The sequence below is a fragment of the Camelus ferus genome, chromosome 6, assembly GCF_009834535.1.
Source record: "Camelus ferus isolate YT-003-E chromosome 6, BCGSAC_Cfer_1.0, whole genome shotgun sequence".
In the NCBI taxonomy this organism is placed as follows: Eukaryota; Metazoa; Chordata; class Mammalia; order Artiodactyla; family Camelidae; genus Camelus; species Camelus ferus.
In genome coordinates, this window is record NC_045701.1 from 66755354 (window position 1) to 66780359 (window position 25006).

Here is a 25006-nt window from a genome sequence, read left to right on the forward strand (position 1 = left end):
AGGCTACTTACACAGTTTCATCATTCTTGAATTCCAACTCTCCATATGTGTCTTCAAAATCCTCTCCACCACCCTTGGCTGTCCCTTCTACTGTCCTAAAGGGGACGATGACTGTGCCCCGGGCACCTGATGTCCGCAGAACCTTGACCTCCAAGACACCAATACTTTCACTGACATGAATCGTGTCACATTCAAAAGTGAAGATGCCTGCGTGGTCATCATCCAAGATCGTGACTGTGGCCACACAAGGGGACGCCAGGATAGCCCGAGGCAAGGGAAGACTATTGAGTACTATTGGAGGCATCCCCTCCTCTGGCGGCTCCTCCTCTAGGCGAACATTGCTCAACCTCACAAAGAAGTGTTCGTCCTCCTCAAAAATGTCATCATCAATGATGCCCACGGAGAACTCCTTCTGGGTCTCTCCTGGCTTCAGGACCACAGTGCCCTCTGTGAACTCATAATCAGCCCCTGCGTTGGCAGAACCATCCTCTGTTTTGTAGTCCACGTACATGGTCTTGGACGTGTCCCCCCCTTTCCTCACCACTGTCAGGAGTACAGCCCCACAGTTCTCCAGGCACTGATAAGAGCATGGGTCAAAGAAGACCTTGGAGACAAAGTCCTCAGGCTCATCTGCATGCACCTCGCTCATGCTGGAGGCCTTTTTGGCTTGTTCTGCTGCGTGTTTCTTCAGGATATTGCCTGCGCCAGTCATCATCCGAGTGGCTTGGATCCGGTAGAAGGCACGGCTCTTCTGTTGATGGGAAAGAGCATAGTAATTGGCCATCTCTACCAGCTGATCTAAGTCCTTCTCTGGGTGCTTCTGTTTCAGATCCTTGAGAATCCGGATCATCTCCCTGCGGGACTCATCCACTTCCTTCCCTTCCAGGGACACCAGGTTCCCATCTAGGAAGTGGGAGTTCATCATTTTCCCATCCATCTCAATGCCCTTGGGGTGGTCACCCTCAGTCTCTATGATGATTCCTCGGTGTTTATCTGCACGGTACTTTTTGTGCATGTATTTGTAGAAGAGCAGTCGCCTATCTGCCACCCAGGCCAGAAGGACACACACCGGAAAGAAGAAGAGAGTGAGGAGGCCTTCCCAAACCTGGACCACACCAGGAGAGAAGACTGCCAGGATCATATAGAGCCAGATGTAGGCAAAGATGCTCCAAGCAGCAGTGACAAAGAAGACTCGTAGGTGCTTGATCTTGCGAGTCTCTCCATCGGGGATCACATAGACACAGATGCCAATGATAATGAACATGTTGAAGGCTGCACTGCCCACAATGGTTGAAGGTCCGAGTTCACCAGCAATGAACCCATGACCACACACCTCAATTAGAGAGAGGAGGATCTCAGGAGCAGAAGAACCCAGGGCCATGAGGGTCAGGTTGGAGACAGTTTCGTTCCAGACCCTGATCGTGGTTGTGCTGGTCTCTCCATTGGGCTTTTTGATAGTCACCTCTCTCTCTTGAGAAGTGATGACTTCAATAGATGCCATGAAGCGATCAGCAATGATGGACACCCCCAGGAACATGTATATCAGGGCCACAAAGTAGACAATGACCCTGGCAATCTTGTCACCAAGGGAAGGGTTCTCCGGGTACCAGATTGGTAAGATGACACCCTCCTTGCAGTCCGATGACCCTGAACAGGACTCATTGTTCTGCCCTGTGTTGGGCACATCCCCTGAGGTGCCAGCCTCTGCCCGAAGACCATTCAGGAAGAGCACAAAAGTAATCAGCCCAAAATGGAGGAAGGCAGAAGTGAGAGGCTGCAACCTTAACCACGCCATACACGAGACTTAGCCGCTGGCTTCCACCGCAGCACCAGGGGTCCTCCTGACAGGCCAGAGACCTAGAAAAGACCAGAGAGGCAGAAAAAGGCATAAAGGATAAGGATGACAGCAAATGGCAGGTTCCCACCAATACAAACTGATTCTTCACCCTGAGCGACATATTGCACTGACATACGGGGCAGTCTCTCACTTGGAAAAATAGATGTCACCGAGAGGCACAAATAGCTGTTCTGTCCTCGGGACCATCTGGTAGACTCAGTTGAAAAATGGCTTAAAATACTGGGAATACTGGTAATGGAAACTTAAGCGATACCCTTCTAGTCCTGACTCCCAAGCCCTCTGCTATCTGTGAGAGTTCTCAGGAATCAACTTAAAATCTTCATCCCTACAGACACTGTTTCTAGAGTTTTAAGCCTTCCCTACCACACCATCATCAGACTCAAGATACTCAAGAATTTTGCATAACATAGGTTTGCAAGAGTACATACTGAATTGAACCCAGATATAGCACCTGGCTCTGGGTGCAGCGGAGCCTGGTTGGGAAAAATTTCTTCCCCAGATGAGAAATTTATGGAGGTGAGCCGTGATTCTGAGATTACTTGGGAAATCAAAAGAGCTGATTCTGTAGTGAATACGACCTGCCATGTAGATCGCCTGAGGCCCTGTAAGCTGTGCCTAACACCCAGTCCACAGCAGCCCTTGGACCTTCAGCAAAACATGCTTATGAAAGAGTTTAGGCATCCAGTTACAGGAAGATGAGGATCAGCCAGCCACTCAAATTCCAAACACCAAACACAGAACGGGGCCAAGTGGTAGAAATCCCTATAAATAACATGCAAGTGGCTCTGAAATAAGTCTTTTTGAAACTGCAGGCAAGATTTCAGGGTGAAATGCGGCCTCATTTGCTGGCCTCAAGGCACTAAAAGGTGAGCGTGAGTTCAGAATAATGGGAAGAAATTCAACCAAAACTATAGACTCATCTTTCTGCTTATTGCCTTTCTACTCATTTCCTCATTCAGAAGGAATGAGAATGCACATTCAATACCTTAAAAAAAAGCAATTTTTGCATTTTTCCACTTCTGCTACAACCATGTAGGGTACTGTTAGTAATGAAGGAATGCTGTCATTCCCTACCCGCTCCTCCTCCTTCTCTGCTGTTCCCCAGCTCAGAAAACAGCACGTCCATCCACCCAGTTTCTCATGCCAGAAAACCAGTGTTAGTCTGCAAGCGTTTCTCTCCCTCACGTCTCTTATCTGGTCCAGCGCTGAGTCCTGTCAACTCTCCCCCATCTCATCACCACCAACACAGCCCAAGCCACCATCACTCCCCACTAGAAGAATCTACTGCAATAGCATCCTAACTGAACTCACTCCAATGCTTGCTGTTTTCTATCCCATTTCCTCATACAGCCATAGTCATCTTAAAAAAAAAAAACAAACCCAAACCTACTCCATCCCCTCCCTAGTTGAAGCCCTTCAGCAGTTTCCCCTTGTTCTTAATATAATGACCAGGTTCCTTACTGTGACCTGCCAAGCCTCTCATGAGCTACCTTCTTCCTCCTCTGCCCCCTTCATCTCTTGTCACTGTCCCTCTCCCTGCATGTCAGCAATAATGGCCTTCACATCAGGTCCTGGATTACACCAACTTATTTCCCATCTCAAGACCTTTGCACATGACACCATCCATGACCAAAATGACAGTGTCTTCTTGTACCCCCACTCTTAACAATGCTTCAGGTCTCAGCTTAAGTGTCACCTTCTCAGAAGAACCTTCCCTCACCCTAAAAATGGTCAACTCCTTTACTTTTCCTTCGTGGCATAAATGGTAAAGTTTTGAAATTACATGTGTATTTGTGGGGTTATTTGATTAATGATTCACTTATTCATTAAACTATGAATGACAAAGGCAAAGACTATGTCTGCTCTGTTTATCATGGCATCCTAAGTAGGTAGTCAGTAGATACTCAATTAATGCACATTCTGGAATAAATAAATGTGGCTCTAAGGGAAGCTTTCTCGGTGCTATGACCTCAATTGTGTCCCCTCCAAGATTCACACATTGAAGCCCTAATCCATAATGTGACTTTATTTAAAGACAGGGGATTTACGAGGTAATTGAGGTTAAATGAAGTCATAAGGGTGGAGTCCTAATCCAATAGGATTCATGGCCTTATGAGAAGATCAGAGAGAGAGAGAGAGATCTCCTTATATGAGGACATAGGGAGAAAGTAGCCAGCTGCAAGCCAGGAAGAGACCTCTCTCCAGAAACCAAATTGGCCAGGATCTTGATCTTGGAATCCCAGCCTCCAGAACAGTGAGAAAATGCATTTCTATTGTTTAACCCATTCAGTCTACGGTATTTTGTTATGGCAGCCTGAGCAGGCGAACACTCAGAAATCAGCCTTCATTCAAGTCATTTTATGATCTGAATTGTAGCCATTTGCTCTAAGGAAAAATAGAGAGATCTCATGGACAGATCCTGACTAGATTTTCGAGGCTCTGTAGGACCTCTGTAAAGGCTTATACTCAAAGAGAAATTCCCTTTGGGTCACAGCACATCCTGGTGCCTACTGTAATCCTGAAGGCCTTCCTTCCAACGGGCTCTGTGGATTAATTTGGTTTCATATTTCCCAGAATGGCAGCCAGCTACTGAGGCCCACATTCCCTGTTAGTCCAGGTACCATGGGTCATCCCAGCAGGTTCTTGGGGCTCTGACCTCACGCCGAGGAGAAGAAGCCATGAGAAGGGCTGCGGAAGAGTAGCGCAGTTGAAGGTGTTCAGCATTTATATTCCAAGGCTCAGAAAGCTCTCAGAGTCTGTGAAGAACACAGAGCCCCTATTCATGGGCTTGGCATTTATCCACCAGGAAGAAATGTGGACAGAGTCGGATCTTGGCTCCTTGCCTTGACCTCTGAAAACCCAACCCCTTGTGAATTCTGATAAGCCCCGCGCAGGGGAAGACAGAAGGTGGGCACAGCTGGAGCGGCTCTCTCATCAAGAGCCAACATGGTGACAGGCGGTGGCAGCTGCGTGGCTGGCCAACCCCAGAGGGGCGGGCTATCCGCAGGTTAGGGAAGAGGGCTGGCCTGCTGCAGGCAACAGATGTGGAGGCAGTAGTTATCCCGGTTAATGGGGGACAAGGACTCCTGCTTCTCTCACCCACTGGGAGAATGACGGTGGATCGTGGTCTTTGTTCCCCTTGGTCCTGCCAATACCTGTGGCAACAAGGCTCTATGGGGACTCTCCTATATGGGGTCAGAATCAGAGGTCAGTTTGAAAAGAATGTTCCCTGAGAAAACAAATGAACCGAAGGAAAGGACAAAAGAAAACAAGGCAAGAACATGACTAGGAAATGCCTGCACCAAGTTTTTGGAACTGAAGGTGGAAAATGACCCACGGATGCCTAGTTCTTTCCAGCCCTGCCAGGAGATGGTTTCTGCCTGAGAAGTTAGAGGAGGAGGGGACGTCTCTGATGAGCAAGCCAACGGTCATTTTATTTGTGCCCTTGCCCCAGCCCCAGACACCAACTGAGACAGATCCTAATCTCCTGGGGGTCCACCGCAGCCCCTCAGAGACCCAAGTGACCTTCAGTGGTTCCAGAAGGCTTTTAGTCAGTCTTAAGGCATACTCAGGGATAATGATCAGCTTCAGACCCCTCCTAGAACTGTCCCAAATTAGGAAGATATCAATAATAGTAACTGACACTTGTAAGTGCTTATTGTGAGCTCACACACAGATGACATAAAATTTACGGTTTTAACCATTCCACTTTACTGATTCCCAATTTGTTGCAGAATGTCCAAGAGCCCTAGTCAACTTCTCGTCTTCGGTGGACTTAGAAGCAATATGACTGCCCCACAGAGCCCCATGGGACAGACCAGCCATTTGGTAGAGTTGCCTGGTCCCCAGGTTTCCTGGGGGTGTCTGGTTGCCCGATGTAGTCTCCCATCCGAATATTCTCCTTCCCGTCAGCTCAGTTCAACAAACATTAACAAACGCCTGTGTTTTGCCAGGCTTGGTACTAGATGCTGGTCGGCAAAATAAAAAATGATGCAGGGTTTGCCCTCGAAGGTACTGTCTAGCAGGGGCGGATAGCCACACACATGGGCAATTTTACTATCATCAGGGAAGGTGTGGGCAGAATGTTGCCGAACATGAGGAGGGCACTGAGCCAGCCTGGGGATTCAGGGAGGCGTTCTGAAGGAGGTGATCCCTGAAATGAGTCTTTAAGCAAGAGTGGGATTTAGCCAAAGAGAAAAAGAACGAAAGAAAAGAAAGAAAGAGAGAGAGAGGAAGGAAGGAAGGAAGGAAGGAAGGAAGGAAGGAAGGAAGGAAGGAAGGAAGGAAGGAAGGAAGGAAAAGTGGTAAGGGTTTTTGAGTCAAAGAGAACAGCCCAAGCTAAAACACGGAGCCGTGTGCATGGGATTATGAGGAATTCAGAGTGAGGCAGGATGGGGCAGCAGATGAGGCTGGACATGGAGGGAGGACCCAATTCATGGCAAGTCTTATATGCCAGGCAGAGAAGATGGGATTTTACCCCAAGTACAGTGAAAAGCCAATGACAGGATTCTGAACAGGAGAATGACATGGTCTGACTTGTATTTTGGGAAAAAGCAATTTGGCTAAAGGGTTTAGGATGGCTGGAGGAAGAACAAAACTAACGCAGGAAGATCAGTTAGAAATCTGTTGGAAACAGAACAGATACAGACAAAGAAGGTGGGCCTAGGACATATTCTGCATATGATGACCCTTTGTCCCCTCAGTTCAGCCCATGGTCTCTCATCTCTTTCCTGGACTATTTTCCTAACGCCCCCGGGGCCATCTGCAAGGTGTCTGTGTCCTCAGCAGTGGCTCCTGACATCTTTAATATCACTGGCAAATTTAATTAAAGTCACTGTTCCTCTGCTCTTCCAGATCATTAATAAAACAGTGCCACCAGGCCAGACTGAGCAAATTCTCCTTCCTGCTACGCCCTCCACTTTCTCCAATGGGAACACTGCTGCGGGCCTAGCACCAGCCTGGGTAGACTCGTCCTGCTCTGCTTCTAAATCTGGGCCCCTGCACAGGCGTCACAGCCAATTTACATTAAAGTTTTAGGTGCAGCCAGGCTGCACTGGATCTGACGTGTCACCCGAATCCACGAACACTGCACCTTCTCCTGTACTTCCTCTGCCTACAGGGGATCAGAGTCTGCAGAGTTTTCTCCGTGGTGATGCTCCCCCAGAAACACAGGAACTAAATTCCCTGCACTCTCAAGAGTAGGAAATAGGTGATCTCGGATGCTTAGGTAGTTGGACTGCCACGCCTGGAACAAGGAAAACATAATGATGCTGTTTTCCGTGCATTATGATCTCTTTCAGTCTTCATGTAGGAAAAGTGAATTATTATCATCATGCCCATTTTACAGATCAGCAAATTTGAGCTCATAAAGGTTGAGGAATTTGCCCAACTCACAGTCAGTAAGTGGAAAAATAAGCATCTGAGTTCTGGCAGCCTGACTCCAGCGCACATGCCCTTAACCACAGTTCTTGGTATAAACCCCAGGTGTGGGGACACCTTTGAAAAGCAAAGGCCTGGGGAGGGGAGGGGGAGTTTTTCTGGATGGGGAGTCCTTGCTACAAGCTTGGAGGCTCTACCTACTGCAAGGCAGCTTGGAGCAGCAGTCAAGCCCCAAATTTGAAAGCAGGAGGCAAGAACTTCCTTCCTAGCTGTGCCTCAACGAGCTGGGAGACTTTGAAGAGTCAGTGAACGTCTTAGGGCATCAGCTTCCTCATCCAGAAAATGTATGTGGGGTTGGATAATCGCCATAGTTCCTCTGAGTCAAAAAGGCTTTGACTGCAGGCAGGGGCCTCTCTCACAAAAGGCAAAAAAGGGAAGGGACACCTTTCAGTCAGACTGGCCCAGAGCAGAGTGAGAGCCAGGCGTTCCCAAGGAGAACTCAGAGGAGAAGAGATTAAGTTAAGGGAGGGTGGTAGGAAAAGGGGGCCCTAAAAAAGTAAAGGAGTGCCCATATTCTGGATTTACCAAAAGCATCTTGGATCAAACTCCTTTTTTAAACAACTGCTCTTTGAATGCCCATTTTGGGCCAAGCACTGTGCTAGTGATTGGGAGGCCAGCCATGAACGAGCTACACCACATCCCCAACCTTATCGAATCTATCTTCTGATGAGACATAGAGAGAAGCAAGGAATTATGGGAATAACTCACTACAGTGATGTCACGGAAAGTACTCTCTTTATCTCGTTCTGCCCAAGGCTCTCAGGTTGGTCACTGCACAGCTATCTCAAACCATGTGGGCAGTGGCTGCAATACAACACGGCTTCATAATATCAGGAGTCTTGTAGTGGCATATGATATTTTACTGTTCATGCTTCTCTGATCTCATGCAAGTGTCATATTTTGCCTTCCTTGAAGACCCCAAGCCCTTAAAGACATCCAAACCATATGGTTATGTCATAAAACCCTGCTGACCTTCTCCCAGGCACAACCACACAGGAACAGGGAGCACCAGCAAGCCTCATGGCCCTCGTGCTTTATATAAACCAAGGACTTTAGAAATGACAGCAGCAACAATAAACATATCTATTCATTGTATACCTGCTCTTTGGTGGCGGGCACTGCATTAGCACTTTCATAGCTGCCAGTTAATACCTAAGGATCCCACAGTGAGACAGGTTATCTGTCTCAGAAATGAGGAGACTTGGGCCCAAAGATTTAATTATTCACCCAAGGTCCACTAGCTGAGCAAGTGGCAACGCTGGGCTACGAAACTTGGTGTGTCAAATGCCAAAATCTGCTTTGAAAACCCAGCGGACAAAAGGGATGGTGGAAAAATTGGGTAGGAATCTGAAGCCCTTAGGTCAAGAAACTTGGGCCCCAGAAACCTCTGTCTCTGGGAAGCCTTCCTCGATAACGCCCTCTTCCCCCACCTTCAAATTGAATCATTTATTCCCCCTCATGTTGCCCGAGCACTTTGATTTCCAGTGAAGTACATGTCACACATTGCCACATTGACCTGGGCTTATCTGTTTACACATCCGTCTTCTACACTCTTAGAAACTCCCTGAGGGATTTCCACTCAGTATAGGGTTTTTTTGTTTTTGTTTTTGTTTTTTAACATTTTTTATTGATTTATAATCATTTTACAATGTTGTATCAAATTCCACTGTAGAGCACAATTTTTCAGTTATACATGAACATACATATGTTCATTGTCACATTTTTTTTCTCTGTGAGCTACCATAAGATCTTGTATATATTTCCCTGTGCTATACAGTATAATCTTGTTTATCTACTCTACAATTTTGAAATCCCAGTCTATCCCTTCCCACCCTCTACCCCCTTGGCAACCACAAGTTTGTATTCTATGTCTATGAGTCTGTTTCTGTTTTGTATTTATGCTTTGTTTGTGTGGTTTTTTTTAGATTCCACATATGAGCAATCTCATATTGGTATTTTTCTTTCTCTTTCTGGCTTACTTCACTCAGAATGACATTCTCCAGGAGCATCCATGTTGCTGGAAATGGCATTATGTTGTTGGTTTTTATGGCTGAGTAGTATTCCATTGTATAAATAAACCACATCTTCTTTATCCAGTCATCCGTTGATGGACATTTAGGCTGTCTCCATCTCTTGGCTATTGTAAATAGTGCTGCTATGAACATTGGGGTGCAGGTGTCATCCTGAAGTAGGGTTCCTTCTGGATATATGCCCAGGAGTGGGATTCCTGGGTCATACAGTAAGTCTATTCCTAGTCTTTTGAGGAATCTCCATACTGTTTTCCACAGTGGCTGCACCAAACTGCATTCCCACCAGCAGAGTAGGAGAGTTCCCCTTTCTCCACAGCCTCTCCAGCATCTGTCATTTGTGGATTTTTGAATGATGGTCATTCTGGTTTTTTAAGAACAATGAGTGGTCACACCCAGTGTAACTCTATTGATAAGGCTAAGAGGTTGGACCTGACCTCTAATACCCTCTCTGCCTCTAAAATTCTAATTCAAAGTCTTTTTTTTTCAAAATCTTTTTGATTCTATGATTCTAAAGTTTAACTGACTGTGGAAGCCAGAGGACTTTGCCCTCGATAAGTCCTTGACAGATGTGGAGAGTCACAAACAATGAGAGTGGGCCAGAGAGACCGGAAGAGAAAGGGCTTTGCCCACTTAATTCTGCTTCTCCCACTACTGGATCTACATCTGCAAGTAAGTCATCCTCCAAGTTGGAGGCAATAATGGCACTGGGATCACACGCTAGAGAGAGCTGTGCGTTAGAACAACTTTGGAGTGCTGCAAAATACAGCTTTCTGGATCCTACTTCAGACCTAGGTTTTGGACACTCTGGGAGTGAAGTCTAGATACGTAGGCTCCTCAGTGGATTTTCAGGTACAGCCAGGGTCAAGAACCCTGGGAGAAAAGAAAAGGAACATAGACTGACTATGACATTTGCATCTCAGGGATTCCATCCGTTAGACTTATTTTGGACCAAAAGAAGGACTCTTAGTGAAACACGAATTGACTCATAAATGGATACCAGAAAGCCTTTCTATACACGGGACAAACATCTCACCCTCCTGGACTCTCACTTTTATACCTTGCTAAGGACAGTCAGCATCAAATATCGACCCATGTAAGTAGATTTTCCCTTTGTCTCTCCCTAAACCTACTGTCTGCTTGACTTATGCTTTTACTAAGGAAATATAAAAAATCCAGAGTTCCCTTATCTACATAGGAAAATAATCCATTTTCAGCAAAACATGGTTCCAGCTTTTTTCCCTTTCATGGATGATAGCTTATGTTGACTTGTCCACGCCTTTCCTCGTGGCATCTTTGTTTGGTGGTTTGTTTATTCATTCATACATGCATGCATTTGTATGGAACTCAGTCTATGTGCCACAGGTCGACTTCCACTGAATTATAGTGAGAAGGGTACTCTGTTTCATACCCAATTCATATTTCTTTTTGGCACACTCAAAAAAATTAGAATAAAAGTTCCTAGAGGGTAGGAATTTTTATCTGTTTGGTGTTTCTGAATACCCAATGTCTCTATCAGTGCCTGGCACAGAATAGGTGCTCAGTATGTATTTACTGAATGAATAGACCCACGAATAAATATGCAAAAATAGAAGGCATAATATCGAGCAATTTCTCCCACTCTTGAAAGTGTTCAAATGGAGCATCCCATCTGTCAGGGATGTTGTGAGCAAGGTTTTTCAAATTTGAGTAATCTGAACAAAACGTAATCCCCCCTGAGGAGCACACACTTCACAGGAGAACAGTGACCGAAAACCAAATAATGACCACAAAACACGTCCTAGATTTGGAAGCATGTGCAACGTGCCAAGAGAGTACAGAGAAAGGAAGGCCTAAAACCGCCTGGGATCATCAGGGCCAGTTTCATGGACCAGGCAACTTTAGATCTAGGATCTGAAGAATGAACAGGAGTCGAAGTCAGTGTATCTCAAACAAAGGTAACAGGAAGCCATGCTAAAGAGCACGTCAGCCTCAACAAGCAGTGTCTGTTCTAAGCAGGGTATCTGAAGGACCTGGCACTTGTGAGAAGCTGCAGGGATAAGTGAGGAAGAGTTTGTAAAAGGCCTTATACATCCAGCCAAGCAACTGGGGCATTATCTTGGGGGTAATATGGAACCACTGAAGGTTTTTTAATCATAGGGGGGACAAGATCCTTGTTTTTCCTTTGGTTAGAGACCTAGATTGAAGCCAGTGTGGAAACTGGGTGGGTGAATGAAAGCAGGGCAAGACCTGGGGACAGGAAAACGAGTTTGGAGATTCTTACAATATTTGAGTGAGACGTGATCAGAACGTGGACAGAGGCAATGAGCACAAGCCCACTGAGGGAAGGCAGGGGTTTGAGAGCTTTTTCAAAAGTACATCAATACGTGTTGGGGACCAATTGAAAACAGAAGATGATGGTGAAAGAGGGATGAGGAGGCACATCTAGGAACAAACCACATCAGGCACCTGCTTCCTCCCACTGGTCCTGCAAGGTTTCTCCTGATGCAAGGATCTCCAGACCCAAAGAAACAGGAGCTGAAGGAATCAACACAAAACCAGTGAACTTAGAGACCTGTTTGGCTTTAAGGATGTCCTGTGACCGTGAGACAAATGAGGCCAGTGAGAGTTCTGGGCTCTCCAGGAGGGGAGCAGGAAGGCCCTGGAGCTGCACCAAGGCACCAGAATGCTCCTCAGTCTAGTCAACGTAATAACCATTTGTTGGCTCAACAGTCCAGACCTGTGATAAGTCAGAAGACGCAGTGATGAGGCAGGTCTGGCCCCTGCCATGGAGGAGCGTATAGAAAAGTACACAAGATCGGTATCTAAATGCCAGCAAAGGGTTTTGGGAATTATGAACACTGACTGGGTATATCCCAGAGCTGGTGGAGCCGGATTTCTCATGTCTGTTTCAGAGAATGCACTTTCACATAGAAGAAAATGAACTCATAAAATGCACTGGCCCTCCAAAATACCGCCAGCTAGAAAAGCCAAAAGTATCTTTTAAAGACCCAAAATACTGAGATGACTACAAGAAAGCCTAGATTCTGTTCATTGATTCACGAAAAAATACTTGTCAAGCACTTCCTACATGCCCATCACAGTTGTAGGTTCTTTGAAGACCATTTCTGCCTGGATGTGTTCCAGCTCCTGGAGGTTCAATATTACTTCTCTCACCTGGACAAGCCTGGACAGCTCTTACAGTCTACTCTCCAGAAAACAGCCACCATGTGTCTTCCTAAAATGTGAATCGGATAGATAGATCATGCCATTCTCTGCAACCTTCTCCTCCTGCAGAGCTCCCTACCTGCCACTGACTTCGAACTTGTAACTTCCTGCCCTTAACTCCCACCCCTGCCTCCGTACTCCACTCCAGCTATGGTGGAGTTCCTGGAAGTTTCTAAAACATCCCAAGCATGTGCTTGCCCCAGGACCTTGGTGTTTACTGTTCCGTCTGCTGGGAATACCCTCACCCTAAAGGTCTCCATGGATCACTTTTTACTGTCATCCAGGGCTCGGATGCCACCTTCTCCAAGGCTTGCCCCACTCATCTTACCTACAGATGACTCCCTCCCTCAGCACCCTCTGTCACACCACTCTTCCTTCTCGTTAGAGGACCCAGCACTTGCTGAAATCATCATGTTTTTCTTTGTTTACTGGCTTAGCACAGACTGTAAACTCCATGGGAGCAGAAAACTTGGTCTTTGTGTTCACCTCAGTGTTCTCAGGGCCTTGGCTGGAGCCCGGCAGGGGGAGTGTTGGCATTTGTTGAGGAGATCGATGCTCACTCTGCAGGAGGAAGTGTTTTTGGAAAGATACACCTGTGAGGGGAGGTGGCAAGATTCCCGGGGCATCTTGGGGTAGAGGGGTCAATGATTAAAGCCAAGGACCTCAGAAAACAAGCTGTTTTGTTCATTTGAAAGAACCAACAGAGCCACATAGTATTTGGATGGTGGTTGTAAAGCTGTTTCTAAACACAGTTACTTCTTTGCACCCTCACCCTCTCACGGGCACCTTATTTTCCTCCACAGTGTGTGGCATAAGGACAACCAACACTCAGTGCACTATTCGCTCAACAAATACCACACGACACTCTGTACCGTCAGTTGACAAAGGCCTTCTCACTCACATGATCTCATTTAATCTTTGTGAGGATGTTCGTGCAGGTGAAGAAACTAAGGCATGGTTAACAGCCTAAAGTTTCCATGCCAGGAAATAAGGAAGCTGAAACCAAACCTTGGTCCTCTGGCTGCCAGAGGTCTCCTTCCACAAGGCCTGAGAGATGGCATCCCCTGTCACAGAGGGAAGTCAGGCTTCTTGGGTCAGAGGAGTGAGAAGCCCAGGGCAGCCTGAGGGCACATTGTTCCTGCCCCCTCAACCCATCCCCCAGAGAAAACCACCTGGGCTCTAACGTTGGGGGTTATCCACAGAGGAAGGGTTGACACCCCTCTGTGCTGTTGCTTACCCATCAAGGGGAAGCTGGTGATTAGCTGTCTTTATGTACGTTTTCCCAGCTCATTCTCCAGAAGCCTGACTTATTTTAATGCCATTTAATTTCTCTTAATTTTTAAATGTTAAAATACAGAATTAAATCATTTCATTGCCTGAAGATCCAGCAATCCCACTCCCGGGCACATATCCAGAGGAAGCTCTAATTTCAAGACACGTGCAACCCAATGTTCACAGCAGCACTATTTACAACAGCCAAGACATGGAAATAACCTAAATATCCATCAATGGATGACTGGATAAAGGAGGTGTGGTATATGTGTACAATGGAATACTACTCGGCCATTAAAAATGAATAAAATAATGCCATTTGCAGTAACATGGATGGATCTGGAGATTGTCATTCTAAGTGAAGTAAGCCAGAAAGAGAAAGAAAAATATCATATGATATCACTCATATGTGGAATCTAAAAAAAAGACTGAACTTATTTACAAAAAAAAAACTTATTTACAAAACAGAAACAGACTCACAGACATAGAAAACAAACTTACGGTTACTGGGGTGAAGGGGGTGGGAAGGGATTTGCAGATACTAACTATTATATACAAAATAGATAAACAATAAGTTTCTACTGTATAGCACAGGAACCATATTCAATATCTTATAGTAAGCTATAAAGAAAATATGGTAACGAATATATGTATGTTTATGGATGACTGAAACATTATGCTGTACACCAGAAATTGACACAACATTGTAAACGGACTCTACCTCAATTTAAAGGAAAAAAAAAAAAAAAACAAATGGACTCGATGAAGTGCTCAAAGGTATCTCTCTGAGACATGCCTGGGGGATTCTCTTGGACAATCAACCCTAGGGGTGTTCTGGGTCGTCCCTTCACAAGAGGGTGCTGGCGGTAGGCTCCCAGGACTCCCAACAGATCGTGCTGCTGTCTGGGCAGCTGTGCTCTCTCCCCACGCCTCTAATGATTTCCTCGAAGCTGACTCCCCCATTAGTTCCTTCTGAGAGGCTGGCAGGCACAGACTCTGATGATTCTTCCTGTCTGCTGGGGGAGAGAGTATGGTCGGGGGTGGGCAGGGCCTCTGGCAAGTCGCTGGGAAGAACGGTTCCACGTCGACTCTCAATAGAGCCTACCTGGCAGTAAATACATACTTCCTGGGTGGAAAAGGAAACACAGAAGCACAGGAATTGGAACAGAACTGGCTGGAGCATTTGGGGACCCAGCGCACTACCAGTCTTTCTGGGAATGCCCTGGAGTGTGGCAGTGGGAAGTGACTCCACACAGGAGGGCCAACCTCGGGCCATCAGGGCCCTCAACCAGCTCAGGGTGCCTTGTAGGCCAGACATCCAAATAGTTGGGTTGGCTGCTCATGAAACCTCTAGAGACCCAACGTGATGATCACAGACACACTGGGGACTTCAAATTGCAGCTGGAGGGTTCTGAAACAAAAGACACCGTCAGCACGAAAACTATTCTTAGTAGGAGGCAATCTAGAAGCTGTGGAACAAGACCAAAAACTACAGAATTGTCAGGGAGGTGGCTTAAAAATCGACCCTTCCGGCCTTTTTTTTAAGGATAAGGAATGAGAGGTCCAGAAAGCAAAAGTGGGCCTTGCCTACAGCAGCCAGAAGTGCCAAAAACTAAAATACAACCTTCTTACCATCAGTTCAATGCATCTTCTGTTATACCATGTTTCCTGCTCCTGGTTTGACTCCCCCGCTGACGTCTTTTACAATAAATGGGACAGACTCCCTTTCATGACCTTGTTTCACCTGCCTCAAAAGTGAGGTAGGTTATTCATTTATTCACGTCTTCATTTTTCATTGAACACCCACTGTGTTTTAGGCATTATGCAATAAGGAATGGGAGAGAGAAAGAGGACTTGGTCCAGGAGGGAAGAAATGTAAGCCACAGGAAAAAAAAAAGAAAAAGAAAAAAAACTGCATTTCAGTAAGCATAAGGGCCCCATGAAAAACAGATGCTGTGTTATCAAAATTCAGAATAAGAGACTGCTTCTCCAAGAAATCTTCCCATCAGAAAGGGGTATTTGAACTGAACATTGAAAAACACGTAGGATTCTTAGTGAAAGGTAAACCATGGACCAAGGCACAGAAGAAGAGAGGGCAAGTTAACTTAGGTGCCCACGTGGGAACTGTAAAAAGTGAGGCTGGAAGTGGAGTGGTGAACTAGGCCACGGAGGGCCTTGAAAATCAGGAGTTGCTCTGCTGCAAAAAATGGACGGCCCTTTGAGGTTTTCTTGTGTAGGAAAACGACAAGCTTAGAATGGTGTTTTAGGAAGGAATCTTATAACAGCCACTAAAATGAGTTGAAGGAGGGGAAGAAGGAAGCTGGGAAGATGTCAGAAAGCTAGTTTTTGCAGTATCGTAGTAATAGTCACTACTTCATACAGGTATGGTAAGGATTAAATGGGATTGAGTAGCTGACTCTGTTGCAAAGACACAAATGTTGACTACTATAATTATTATTATTATAATTATCATTGTTATTACATAAAGAGGTTATCAAATATGTACTTAGGGAGTGGTAGTAGAGATAGAGAAGAGAGGAATGGACTTGGCAGACATGGCAATACAAGAGTCCCCCTTTATCCATATGGGATAAGTTCCAAGATCCCCAGTGGACGCCTGACACTGCAGATAGTACCAAACCCTATATATACTGTGTCCATTTTCCATACGTACCTACTTATGATACAGTTGAATTTATACATTAGGCACAGGAAGAGATTAATAATAATAATTAATAATAAAGTAAAACAGTAACAACATACTGTAATCAAAGTTATGCCAAAGTGGTCTCTGGCTCTCTCTCAGTCTCAAAATATTTTACTGTACAAACTTAATGCCTTTTCCATCTTAACGAAGCACTTTATCACACACTGTGGCAGTAACTTCTGCAGTCTGAGGGTGACAGCAAAACTAGCACAAATTTCTTTCTCCTTCACAATGTCGTGGATAGAAGATTCTTACCATAGCCTACGATTTTTTCTTTCCTTATTAAGTGGTGATCTTCCACTTCTTTCACTTAAAGGAAGTGCTTTAAGGCTTCTCTTTGGCATATCTGAATTGCCAGCATCACCTTTCTTGGGCTTTGGGGCCATTATTAAGTAAAATAAGGGTCCCCTGAACACAAGCACTGTGATTCTCCACAGTCAGTCTGATAACCCAGCCTCCACAAAGTGATTAAGGGCAGGGACATCACTGGACAAAGGTATGGTTCACATCATCCAGGGCTGTCAGCCCAGGATGGGGAGAGATTTCATCACTCAAAACAGCACCCCATTTAAAACTTATGAATTGTTTATTTCTGGAATTTTCCATTTAATATTTTCAGACCGCCGTTGACCACCAGTAACTGAAACCATGGAAAGTACAACCGTGGGGAAGAGGGGAACCACTGTATTTGGAGAACAAGGGGGAGGAGGCAAAGGTAAACTTGGGGACTTGGAGCTGAGGTGACAAGAAGTTGGCTGGTGCCATCAATAGAAAGCAGGAAGTCAGGAGGAGTAGCTGCTAAGAACAAAGATGTCAGTTTAGTAAAAATTCAATCTGAGGGGCTGACAGGACATCTTGTTGGAGATACTGTGCAAGTGGTGGAAACAAGCCACTGGGCTTGGACAGCTAGAGTCCTAGACTCAGAACTCTCCATCCTGGAGGAACAGCACAACGCACTGAGGGAGACTGCTGAGGGGTAATGCAGAGGGGAAACTGGGAGGGAGGAGGAGATTTTTGGAGAGGAAGTGGAAGAGGGACCATCTAGAGAGTTAGTGGGACCTGGAGAGTTCAGTGTGACAGAAGCCAAGAGGGGAGAGTTTTCAGAAGCTAATTGTCAATTATATCTGATGGGAGTGGAAAAGAGAGAGAGACGGTGGTGGGAGACAGGGAATAAGTTACTCCTTTGGGGGAAATGAGAAGTCCTTGGTGGGTGACAGTTGGGCAGAAAGCATAGAAAAGTGAGAAAGTAAGGGGCTAAATGAATGAATGAGTGATGAGGAAACAGAGACAGATGTCCCTAAAATTTTAAGAGTCTTTTGGAAGCCAGATGGGAAGAGAAAATGACAGGGGGAGGGAGGGAAGGAATTAAACAAGTGATATTCTTGTCAGGATGGGGTTTGTTGATCATGCTTACAATTGGAGGGAGGGGATTCAATGTTGAAAAGGAAAGACCTTAGGGCAAGCTGAGGAAGGCAGGGCAGGAGGAGCACTGTGCAGGAGGGGAAGGGAGAGCTTTTTTTCACTCTGAGATTAGTGATAAGTAAGGATGAGGAACAAAGTTGGGAGATCAGGGTGCAAAGGAAGAGTGTTGACCAAGCTCACACCGTTTGGCTTCATTCTCTAGGGTGAACAAAGCGGTGCATGACTTGGAGGTCCTCTCAAGTGACTTGGAAATGGCCACATGGAAGCCAGGGCAGGATTACAGTTTCCAGTCCCACTTCCGGATCCAGTCCCCACATGACCCAACGTTCTTGTATACAGCCAGGAAAGGACTATTTGTCATTCTAAGTATCAAGGCAATAAGTGCTACTTGCCCTATTCCAAGAGCTGTTTTCTTAGTAGATGTGACTCTGTATACAAATACCCTTGATTCTGGAATTCACTTTTATTCACTCTCCATATTGGAAAAAACATACATACACATATACATGTGATTTTTCTTACCTAGATGTCTTGCTTGATGGTCTCTGTGGATCTAAATATGGATCTGAATCCTCCTTACCCTTTCAGGCTCCTGCTTGAGACCTCCCCCAGCCTTCAGAGAGCTCAGACCTTTGGGGTTCGCCGGGCTGGGCAGCTCAGCTGGCCGGGAAATGTGTCTTATACCTGCTGGAGCCATTTTTCCTTTCCTCTGAGGTGCCCTGCCCAGTACTGGGTTTAGACTGCCCATCCATGAAAGAGACAGACAACAAAATATAAACCAATTTCATTAAAGAAAAGAGGGAAAATTCTTCCTAGAAGGGCAGCTCTGGTTTATATGCTAAAGCAGAAAGAGGAACCCCCTAACCCTCCCTCACAGGCCAACGGGATGGCAATGCAGTGAGGTTCTCCCAACAGCTCCCTAACTCCCTGCCTTCCCTCTCTCTCTCCCAGCATTCTGCTCTCAACATACTATCTCAAATGCGAATCTGACCTCGCACTTCAGTACTAAAAACCTTCCTAAAAACCCCACTGGAAACTCAGTGGAAATCCTTAGCATTGAGTACAAGCCCTTCGAGGTTTGGCCCCCAGAGCTTCTCCAAACTCACCTCCCTGAATTTTACCCTCCATCTTCAGTCATTTGGAAGAGCTCTTCTCCACTTCAGGCATTTGTATACTGATACCTTCACTCATAGCACTTTTTCCATCCCCCCCCCCCCAACCTCTCCTCTCTCTGCTTTCACCAAAGTCAACTCCTACCATCCTTTCTTTCTGGGATTGCTGTCCCTATAAATTCCCCTTAAGCCCCTAGAGAGAGGTGATCTTCCTATATATTTCCATTGTATCTGGGATTTACCCTCCATTGAAAGGAATCACTTTATATGGCAGTTGCCTGTTCATTAGTTCATTATCCCTGCTGGAACGAATGTATGTTTATGAGGAAAGGGACTATTCTATTTTATTTGCCTTGGTCCCTAGCAGATGCCTGGTGGAGTAGGAGGTCGCTGAACATTTACTGAATAAATAACTGAGTGAATAAGTGAATGCTTTTTCTTTTGGAGTGGAATGTATTTCTGAACCTCACTAAATGTTTGAATCTCTAAGCAAAGCAACCAGGCTTAAGTGCAAAGGGAGTCATTCTCTCTTCTTATCTGACCTTGGTAGCTTGAAGAGAAGCCAAGATGTGTGACACATTCCCCCAAATACAGAGTGTGGACAGTGTCTGGATGGGACAGGCTGGGGAACAATGCCCACAATGACTACCCATGGACAATACTAGCAACTATGCCAGAGACTGTACAAGGGACTGCTTTGCACAGGGCTGGGGCAAGAAGACACTCTCTCAGCTTCAGGGTCCCAGCCCAGGGAAAAGTCCAGAGCAAGGGAATGTTTTTCACAGGGTTAGTTTGATAACCCTCTCCGTCCTTCTCCCACCAGGAGGCTGCAGGGTGCAAAAGTGGAGCCCAGAGGAGCAGGAGCAGAGAGGAGAGACAGCTTATTCCTCAGAGTCCATTCATTCAGCTGACACTGACTGAGTGCCTACTCTATGCCAGGCACAGTGCTAGGCCCTGCAGATATATTGTCAATAAACGCCAGCTACCTTTCCTCCCTTCATGCAGCTTACTGTCTCCAGACGTCACTGGCATGATGCAGTCAGATAAATAAATTTAATGTGCATCTTTAAATTACTCCAAAATAATAGGTTCGTTACGAGTGTATAAAATAAGGGGATCTGGCCCAGTCAGGGAATGCATGGAAGGCTTCCTTGAGAAAGTGACCAATGAACCAAGAGCCGATGGATGATTAGGAGTACATTAGACAAGGATGGAGCGCCAGAGTGCTGGAAAGGCAATAGAGCACTCCCGGGAGCAGAAACTGCATCAACAGCCTTCCCATCTCCCTTAAGTTCCAGAACCACTTCAACCAACTTCCGTTCCGTAGGTTCTACCGGCTTCTTCTCACCCCAATAGCTATATTTTACTTAAAGAACAAGGAAGCTAAGGAGTGCGGACTGCAGATAGGAATTGTAGATTGCACTGAGGGGCTGCAGCCCACCCTTAGACACCCCAGGCCCTGACCATCAATCATCTTCATATGGAGAACTGCAAGGCACGAAGGAGCAGGTTCCTCACAAACTTGGATCCAGCAAGGCCGGCAAAATGGACTGCCGGGAGACCAGGCGTCCAAACTGAGTGAGCTGAACCCCCTCCCTCAGGGAGAGCAGGGCGCAGCAGCTATATTTGAAAATCGAGGTAAACAAGGGCTCAGCTCAAGTGGACGGGCACAACAGCTGCGGGAGATTAATCACACGCGCCTGCGAGTCACCGGGTCGCCAGAGGCCCACAGGCTTCCCTTTCACTGCCCCACTAGTAGGCCGGATGTGTTCCTATCACGTACCCAAACTCCCTCCGCTTGGGGTGTTTCTCGGCCACCCTAGAGTCGGAGCCTTGCTCCCAGCTGCGGCCTGCCTATCTGAGAAACTAACCCCAATTTCAACCTTTCTGCCCAGGAGACGGAACCACCAAACGTTCAGGGTTTGTTTTTTAATCACCAGGAGACAGAGGGTGGGGGGAAAGGGAGAGACAGGCAGCAGGCTCAGGCTGGGAGCGGGTAAATTTATGGCACTGCATTAAAGGCGTTTGTTCTATTTGACACCCACCACCCCCTCCCTCCACGGTTAAAAATAAAACACAATGAATAAAGACGAAAGACAGCTTTTTCCCTTCGGAACAAATCGCTTTCTTCATCTCCCCCCAGTGGCTCAGGTCCTCAGGGCAGGTCAGGCAGGGTCTGCAGGAGCAGGCTAGCCTGTGAATGAAGGCCTGTCGCTGTGTGTGCTTGTGTGTGTGTGTGTGTGTGTGTGTGTGTGTGTATGCGTGCGCGCGCGCGCGCGTGTGCTGCTGGTGGTGAGAGGGGTGTGTGGGCGGCGCGGGGTGGGAGGCAGGTAGTTACACACTTCACCTCTCTCCACCCGGTCCCAGCCCGCCCAGACCACCGCGGACTGGAGAACGCAGGACCGGCAAACCCTCCTTCTCCCCGCCCCCTTGGCCGCGGCGGGCGGGTGCGCTGGGGCTGCAGTTCCAGACCCGCGGCGGTGGAGTCCCGAGATTGGGGTGCGCGCGTGCGTGTGTACACGCGGGCGCGCGCCGAGTGGGTAACGCGCTCCCCTCCTAGTCCCCAAACCCCGCGGACACTCACAGCCCCAGGAGCACAACAGGCCCTGGCACAGCCAGCACACACATGCACACATGCGTCCAGCACGCAGCACAGCACTCAGCCTCCCCAGTGCGCGCCGGCCACTAACCCCGCAAACCCGCGACCCGACCGCACACAACATGCCCAGGCATCTCTATCTGCGCTGCCCCCCGGCACCCCCCAGGTAGATACTCACTCTGTCAGAACGGCCCCCCTCCCCAGCACCTCACGCAACCCAGTACACTTTCCGGGGCACCCTCCTCCCACCTTTCTGGCACTAAACCCACAGGAAAGCAGTTCCCATGAATGCTCTTGAGAAAGAACTTAATTTACACCAGTTCACAAGCGGGAACCCTCACGAGGACACCCCAATCCCCCCGACCTCTGCCTCCTTTGCCTCGGCCGCCCGCTGAGGGGGAAGGGCAGGAGGCTCACCCCATTACTCACCGTTTCCTGTCGGTCTCCCGAGCGGGGTGGGCAAGTGAGGGGGGTGAGGAAGGTGCGCGAAGCCCCCGCCGCCGGGCTCCTCACCGGCCCCAGCGGCTCATCGCCCCCGCGGGCTGCCCGCCGGCCGCAGCCGCGTCCGGGGCATGTCAGTCCGCCGCCGCCGCCGCCGCCCGCCGGCCGGGCTTGTGGGCTCGCAGCTTTCAGGGAGCTGCGGGGCAGCGCATCGGGAGCGCGAGGGCTGCTGGGGCCAGAGCAGGGGGCCTGGGGTGGGGCCCCTTGGCGCCGATTTAAGGAGCAGGGAGAACCCCTCTGAAGACCCCCCGAGAAGCCCGACCCGCGGCGCGGGCTTGGGACTAAGCCCTGAAGAGGCCCGAAGTCCCGGCCGCCGGCAGCGGGGGGATCCCTGCCGGGAGGGGCAGGAAGGCGAGCAGCCCGGCGCGCCCTGGCGGCTCCGAGGGACCCCGGCTTGCAGTCGCGTCGCCGGGGCTTTCCCGGGGCTGGGAGCGCGCCGGCTCTCCGCCTCGCACGCCGTCACCGCGGGAGACGTCTCGGCCTCGCCGCGTGCGGAGGGGACGCGCGGAGGGGCTGGTTTCTGGGCGAGCCGAAAGCTTTGCTCGTTAAGCTGCAGCAAAAAGCCAAATCAAAAAGCCAATCTCCAAGCCTCCTAACCGAACGTCACCCTATCAGCTGGGAGAGAGAGACCTGCACCGAATGACAAGCCGCGCATATTTATCCTCGCGCGCCGATGGGGATAAATTTCAGAGAGCTTCCCGACCAGCAGCGGGGAAGGCGAGCCTGCATCTCGCGTCCACAGAGCCCCTAGGACCTAATGCAGACGGAACCCCTAGCTCGCGGCCACCCACCCAGTCGTTGAAGCCTCGCGCCCGGCGCCTCCCTGCCAGCGGCAGTTCCAAAACGGCGGCGCGTCCTGACCTGGATTCCGCGGAGTCCAGAGCTCCGGGCAGCGGCGGGGAGGGAGGGCGGGCAGGCGGGCGCGCAGCACCGGCTTTCCCCTTGTCCTCAGGAGACGCTGCCTGCAATTCCGAAATTAAGTCTCCACCAAACACATCTGTGGCTTTTAAATATAGCAGGGGACAATTACCCAGGCAGGGTCCACCCAGGCCTAGGGGAGGAGTTGAGGGGGTTGAAGGTTGGTAGTGGAGGGAAAATAAAACTCCTTTCCCCCCCCCCTTTTTTTTTTCCTTCTGTTCTTGGTGCAGAACTCAGTCTGTCATTTTCTCAACCCAAATCAAACAACAGCTTGTGACAGACGCTTGGGTGAGCGCTGGTATGTTGGCTTTTGGGTTTTTAAGGCTAAAAATAAGAGGGGGCTGTCTACCAAATTGCTGCTTACTCTGGGCTTGGAGTCTGGAGGAGAGATAGTCCTTTGATGCAGCAACAGAACTAGGGTTTGGGGCTTGGCTCATGCGAAGTGTACACACGTAGCCTTAAATCAGATGCCTGTAATTTCTGCTATATTTGTCAGGCTTGGTCCTGGAGGCCTGAGGGGTGGGCAGGCCTCTCCTAAGAATGGGGTTTTAACATCCCTAGTTTACGTACGAATGGTATTAGGCAGATCTAAAAGAAGCATGCTGGCTGGCCTTTTGTAGAGACACCAGTGCAGATTCTTGGACAGAACTTAAAGGTGGGAAGTTGTTTCTCTCAGGCCTCTGCTGCCTGAAGCCAAGTCTGATGGGCCAACAAGTGAAAATAAAACTTTGCGCCTATCAGCACCTCCTTAGGGCTAGGCTCCCTGCTTATTAATTTGATTGCTTTATTTCATGTCATCCTCATGAAACTCTGTGAGACAGGTACAATTACTAACTCCATTTTTCTGTTGAGGAAATTGAGCCCTAGGTTAAATAACCATGCCAAGGCCACAAGCAGCAGAACCAAGGCTTGGAATAAGGTGGAATCAACTGGAGTTTCACTGATAACTACAACAGTGTGTCCAACTTCCCGGATCCCTGGCTCCCCTGAGGACTGCTCTGGAGCAAGGCTTGTTCCAAAGAGATTAAGTGGACCAGAGTCAGAGAGTGTCTGAGCTTGGGATGGCGTGTGAGTTCTTTCCTGCTCCCTTGACTGATGCTCCTTCAGCAAATCATGTGGTGGTTTCCATCCTGAGGTTGAGTCCTGGATGTCCTCAGTCCTAACTCAGATCTCAGATCCCTGAACATTGATAGGCCTTGAATCCAGTTAAAGTGAGGACCAAGACACTGATGCTGTAAGACTTGAATAACCTCTAACATTGTATGATTTCAGCATATGTCAATTGGTGGGATTTACCTTGTGCCTGTTAGTTTTGAAAGATACATCAAGTTCCTTAAAAAAATGTGAACCTCTTTTGCTGGAGTAATTTTACTGGCAGCAGTTTATTCTGTGGTGAGAATTAAGGGTGTGCTCACATATTCAGTTACAAGGATATTCATGGTAGTGTTTATAAGAGTGAAAAATTGGAAGCATCTTAATTTTCCAAGAGAGAGAATTGGTCGAGTAGATCATGTTACATCATCATAATGGTGTATTCTACCACTATAAAAATTCTGAAGCAGTATTCTATGCATGGACATGGAAAGGTTTCCATGATATGTTATTGAGTGAGAAAATAAATCACAAAAAATCATGTGATGATTATCTTCGGGTGATGAGATTACTGATGGTTTCTCTCTTTAAATCAACGTTATGAGACAAAATTACATAGAGTAAAATGCACCTGTTCTAACTATACAGGTTGATCTGTTTTGATAAAGTACACGCAAGTAAAACGACAACCCAAATCAAGGTACAGAACATTTTCATCTCTCCCAAAAGTTCTTGGGCCCCTCTGCAGTTATCCCCACCACCCATCCCCATGCAACCATTGATCTGCTTTCCATCACTATAGATCAGTTTTGCTTGCTCTAGAATTTTCCTCTTTTTGCCTATTTATTTCTG

General features: G+C 47.7%; 1 protein-coding gene across 8 annotated transcripts in view; it reads right to left on the bottom strand.

Moving 5' to 3' along the window:
- Positions 1–22919, bottom strand: part of SLC8A3 (solute carrier family 8 member A3) — a 141311-nt gene extending 118392 nt beyond the window's left edge. For 3 of the 8 annotated variants that reach the window (XM_032482289.1, XM_032482279.1, XM_032482285.1), the window contains exons 1-2: positions 22073–22918; positions 12–1857 (exon numbers count right to left, since the gene is read on the bottom strand). In XM_032482289.1, the coding sequence (XP_032338180.1) occupies positions 12–1795 (1784 nt within the window). In that variant the 5' untranslated portion in view covers positions 1796–1857; positions 22073–22918. Of the gene's footprint in view, positions 1–11; positions 1858–22072 lie in introns of those variants that run through there. The other 5 variants (XM_032482284.1, XM_032482281.1, XM_032482283.1 and 2 more) reach the window with 4 other exon arrangements.
- Positions 22920–25006: the final 2087 nt, after the last annotated feature.